A 5,000-nucleotide genomic window follows, 5' to 3' on the forward strand; every position below is an offset into this window, starting at 1 on the left:
CAAACCAGGATTCTCCCCTGCGCTTTAGGCCTTTATTGAAAGCAGCCATGTTTAAAAGAGAACCCACCTTCTGTAGGTCCCCTGAATATAACTTCATTGTATTGCAAATGTCATTTCTAAGATTCATTTTACATAATATGTTAATTTTAATGTTATGCAGCTTAACATGAAATTTACGTCAGGGGCCGGATAAAGCATCCTCAAGGGCTGTAAATGGCCTACGGGACCTACGGGATAAGATCCACTATTGAAGTAAATCTCTCCAGCAGTCTGTCTGTCCCCTCTGTCCCCTCATCCTTCAGTCGCTGACAGTGCAAATGCAGTGTGCCTAGCCCAGCAGTCACAGCCAAGTCTTAACTAGAGAGGCAGAAGGCTACAAGAGGGGTTGGATGGGCAAAGCTGATGAGATTTTGGGGTTACACACAGTGTGTGTGTGTCTGTGTGTGTGTGTGTGTGTGTGTGTGTGTGTGTGTGTGTGTGTGTGTGTGTGTGTGTGTGTGTGTGTGTGTGTGTGTGTGTGTGTGTGTGTGTGTGCATGTGAGAGAGAGAGAGAGAGAAGGACAGACAGAGAGAGAGAGAGAGAGAGAGAGAGAGAGAGAGAGAGAGAGAGAGAAAGAGAGAAAGAGAGAGAGAGAGAGAGAGAGAGAGAGAGAGAGAGAGAGAGAGAGAGAAAGAGAGAGAGAGAGAGAGAGAAAGAGAGGCTCAGTGAGAGATAATGGCAGCTTACTGTACAGTGCATGGGTCCCTCCCATTAGCCCCCAGGGATAAGCATCAGCAGAAAGAGAGCATGCCACACTGTACCCTACTAACCCCCCTACACACACACACTGACTGTAGAAGCCGACTTGGCCTGGTCCACTTGCCTGCCCACCCGCCCGAGTGACACACAATGTTTCCTTTGAGCATCCCGCATGATCAAAAGACATGAACCCGGCATTATTTCACCCTCTCTCTTTCTGTGGCACTCTCTCTCTCTCTCTCTCTCTCTCTCTCTCTCTCTCTCTCTCTCTCTCTCTCTCTCTCTCTCTCTCTCTCTCTCTCTCTCCCTCTCCCTCTTTCTCTCGCACATTTTTCTGTCTTCCTCTCTCGTTCTCCCGCCTCCTTCTCCCTTGCTCTTTCTTTTCCTCTTTTCTCTCTCCATCTGTCTCTCTTTCTCAAAAAAAAGAAAGAAAGAAAGAAAAGAGAAAGTCGGTAAAAAGCTCCCCGGGATGACGGCTTTCATTCTCCGTGCTCTTTTCTCTCGCTGCCGAGGGACAGGGCAGGTCCTCTTTGATGTGTGCGGAGGGGGAGTTTGGAGGAGGGGGTGGGGGGTGTTGGAGGATGGGTAAGGGGGGGTGGGGTGGGGGTTGTTGTGTCTGCTCCTTTGGCTCGCACAACAAACACTGTTTCACATTTTTGACTTTGCTTAATTAATTAGCGATTCTGTTTTACAGCCGGTCTGATCCTCATCCAAAAGGTTGGAGAATGGAAACTTCAAAGTGTGGGTGCGTGTGTGTGTGTGTGTGTGTGTGTGTGTGTGTGTGTGTGTGTGTGTGTGTGTGTGTGTGTGTGTGTGTGTGTGTGCGCGTGCGTGCGCTCGCGCGCGCGCGCGTGTGTGTGTGTGCGTGGGTGCGTTGGTATGTGTGTGTGTATGTGCTTGTGTGTGTGTGTGCATGCGTGCGTGTGTGCGTGTGTGTGTGTGTGTGCATGCGTGCGTGTGTGCGCGCGTGTGTGTGTGTGCATGTCGGGGGTTCTGGTACATATCGCTCTACAGTAATATCTCCATCTTGCACCAAAATGAACGGGCACAAACCCAACCGGGCCAGCAAGGCGCTTTGGCACAGCCGGAGGGTCTTTTGAACTGATCTGAATGGGGGTATTGGACATATGCGGTGTCCTCAAGCAGAGTTTTTTCCCTCTCCGGTACACATGAACCTAATGAAGCAGCCGACGGGGCTGTGTTTTCCGAGCGTTGCATGTTTTTGGCCTCGGGCGGTAGATTCTACTGGCTCTGTGTTTTGCTACGTTCTCCAAGAACTCCACTTTGTATCCCAGTCGAGCCCATTATGCAGTCTGCTGTTGACTTGACAAATAGAATCTGAGTATGATCATTCTTGCAATGGGCAGCCGTGGCCTAGTGGTTAAGGAGATGGGCTTTGGATCAGAGGATTGCAGGTTCGAATCCCACCCTTACCACTCCCCATCGCACTCCATGGCGGAGGTGCCCTTGAGCAAGGCACCTAACCCCACACTGCTCCAGGGGCTGTAACCAATGCCCTGTGCTTAAAATTAGAGTGAGTCGCTTTGGATAAAAAAGCGTCAGCGAAGTGTAATGTTATCTTAAATATAATTTAAACCAACTATAATATAAACCAAATATAAACCCACTGGTATGAAGGGGCAAATAATAGGATAAAGTGTGATATGTCATACCCAAAGAAATTTCTCATCTCTCTCTCCCAGTTTCCCTTCGTCATAACCTCTTCTATCATAATCGGTCCTATTTTCATTATGGGCAGCAAAATACCATATAAGATTTTTTGTTTACAAAAATTCAAGTAATGGTAGTAGTCCATTTTAGGTGAGACCTAGCTGATTCCTTTGTTAGCCCTTGATATTCTGATTATACCACTTGATCTAAAGTGTCGCTCATGGAGATATTTCCTTCCTGTGTGTGTGTGTGTGTGTGTGTGTGTGTGTGTGTGTGTGTGTGTGTGTGTGTGTGTGTGTGTGTGTGTGTGTGTGTGTGTGTGTGTGTGTGTGTGTGTGTGTGTGTCTGTGTGTGTGTCTGTGTGTGTGTGTGTCTGTGTGTGTGTGTGTGTGTCTGTGTGTGTGTGTGTGTCTGTGTGTGTGTCTGTAGTGGCCTTGCCTCCTGAGAAGCAGGACAGCTGCTGTGTGGACGAGAAGATGCAGGAGAGGGATCTCCAGCCGCCCGCCGGCACGCAGAAGCAGCTCCAGTTCGAGGTGAGCTGAAACACATACACACGCACACACACACCTTACCTTACCTTACTTTACTTTACCTTACCTTACTTTACCTTACTTAACCTTACCTTACCTTACCTTACCTTACCTTACCTTACCTCGCCTTACATTACATTACATTACATTACCTTACCTTACCTTACCTTACCTTACCTTACCTTACCTTACCTTACTTTACCTTACTTAACCTTACCTTACCTTACCTTACCTTACCTTACCTTACCTTACCTTACCTTACCTTACCTTACCTCGCCTTACATTACATTACTTTACCTTACTTAACCTTACCTTACCTTACATTACCTTACCTTACCTTACTTTACTTTACTTAAACTTACATTACTTTACCTTACCTTACCTTACCTTACCTTACTTTACCTTATATTACATTACATTACCTTTAGGAGCTGGAGTGTGCGGTGTCTGTGGAGGAGGACAACAGACAGGAGTGGACCTTCACCCTCTACGACTTTGACAACAATGGCAAGGTCACCAGAGAGGTAAGAGGGCCAACTACTGACCGCCGGCATCTACTGTAGGGTGACCAGACAGTCAGGAAAAAAATCGGGAATAAAATTGAATCTGTTTTTCTGAATCCTAAATCTAACCCCATTGTCCGAAAGACAACCGAGATACTTGAGTCAACTGAAACAGAAAAAAAAAACTGATCGCAGGCACACATTGTGTTACCCAGCAGCCAATCCTATTGATTCTGGTAAGGACATGTTCTGTTGGTAGGGAAAATCTATTTGAGCTCTGGGCCACATACTGTTAGGAAAATAACAAAAACTGTGCCTAAATGTGGTTCTAAAGGTAGGGCACTAGACTGCTATGCCAGTGACCCGGCTTCAATTCCAGCCCGGGTCATTTGCCAATCCCTCTGCGTCTCTCTCTTCCCGCTCATTTCCTGTCTGTCCTTCAATGTTCTGTCAAGAATAAAGGCACAAAAAACCCAGAAAAAAATAAAATAAAATAAAATAAAAAACAGTGTGACCAACTGACATAGTTTGTCAATCAACTAAGATCTATAGCGAAAACATAAATAAGGAACTGTTCTGTTGACTACGTAGCAGTAGACCTATTGAGACCTGCGTAGGTGCACATTTGCTTCGCTAACAATAACGGAGCCAAGCAGCATAACATGGACAAAATATATAGGCTATTACATGTTAAAAACAATTGGCTTGCCAAACTAGCAGTCTATGTAGCAGGCAGAATATGTTATCCACCAGGAAAACGTATTGCAAGAATACGGTGCAAATGAGATATTTCAGTCACATTTCGCAACCCTAGACACAATCCTATGTTCTTCCATTCTTCCATATCACACCCCAATCATTTCGATGGAACTTTGGTGGCTGCATGGTATCAAGCAGAGATCTAACAGCACTGTGAGGCAGAGCTATGCAATTTTTCTTTTAGTAGTTGAAACAGTGCAGAGAGAGACACAGAGCTACGTCTCCTTTTTGCGGTTCAATCTCAGACTCGAAGCCCTGCGGCACAATATATGGCGGACGATGCCCCGCTTAGAAAAGAAGGGATTAAAACAAAAACAGAGGAGGGAAGAAAGAAAATTACGATTGATAACAAAAAATCAGTCATATTTTCTCCTTTCCTGGTGCACCTCTTTTATAGCTCCCCATGTGTGCAGGAGCAGCACAATCGTTTGTTCCATGCCTTTGAACATCTGTACCTGCAGCACAACATGCAGTCGATCGCTAGAGAGATGATAATAGACTTGTATGCTAATGGAATGGGAGGAGGCGGATAGCGGGAGGAGAGGAGAGTTGACGCAGGGAGAGAGAAAGGGAGGGAGGTACCCGGAAATATCTGCAGCGTGGCTGGGGACCTCACAGGCATGAGGAGAAGGCTCATGTCATTTTGTCGGGGCCTTGCTGGCGTCTCCTCAGAGTTATGAGGGCAAGCCACTAGAAGCAGAGGGGCAATTACCGTATGTACCTTTGGAAAGGAACTAACAGGACATAAAGTAGAGTGTCGGGATACATGTTAATGTACAATTTACATATTTTCTTTTT

At 46.1% G+C, this 5,000-nt stretch overlaps 1 protein-coding gene across 2 annotated transcripts in view; it reads left to right on the top strand.

The window, feature by feature from the left end:
* Positions 1 to 5,000, top strand: part of nkd1 (NKD inhibitor of WNT signaling pathway 1) — a 63,964-nt gene that overhangs the window by 53,830 nt on the left and 5,134 nt on the right. For both annotated transcript variants that reach the window (XM_063189039.1, XM_063189040.1), the window contains exons 5-6: positions 2,840 to 2,943; positions 3,369 to 3,464. In XM_063189039.1, coding sequence (XP_063045109.1) covers positions 2,840 to 2,943; positions 3,369 to 3,464 — 200 coding nt within the window. The remainder of the gene's footprint in view (positions 1 to 2,839; positions 2,944 to 3,368; positions 3,465 to 5,000) is intronic.

The sequence above is a fragment of the Engraulis encrasicolus genome, chromosome 22 (genome assembly GCF_034702125.1).
Source record: "Engraulis encrasicolus isolate BLACKSEA-1 chromosome 22, IST_EnEncr_1.0, whole genome shotgun sequence".
NCBI classification, from domain to species: domain Eukaryota; kingdom Metazoa; phylum Chordata; class Actinopteri; order Clupeiformes; family Engraulidae; genus Engraulis; species Engraulis encrasicolus.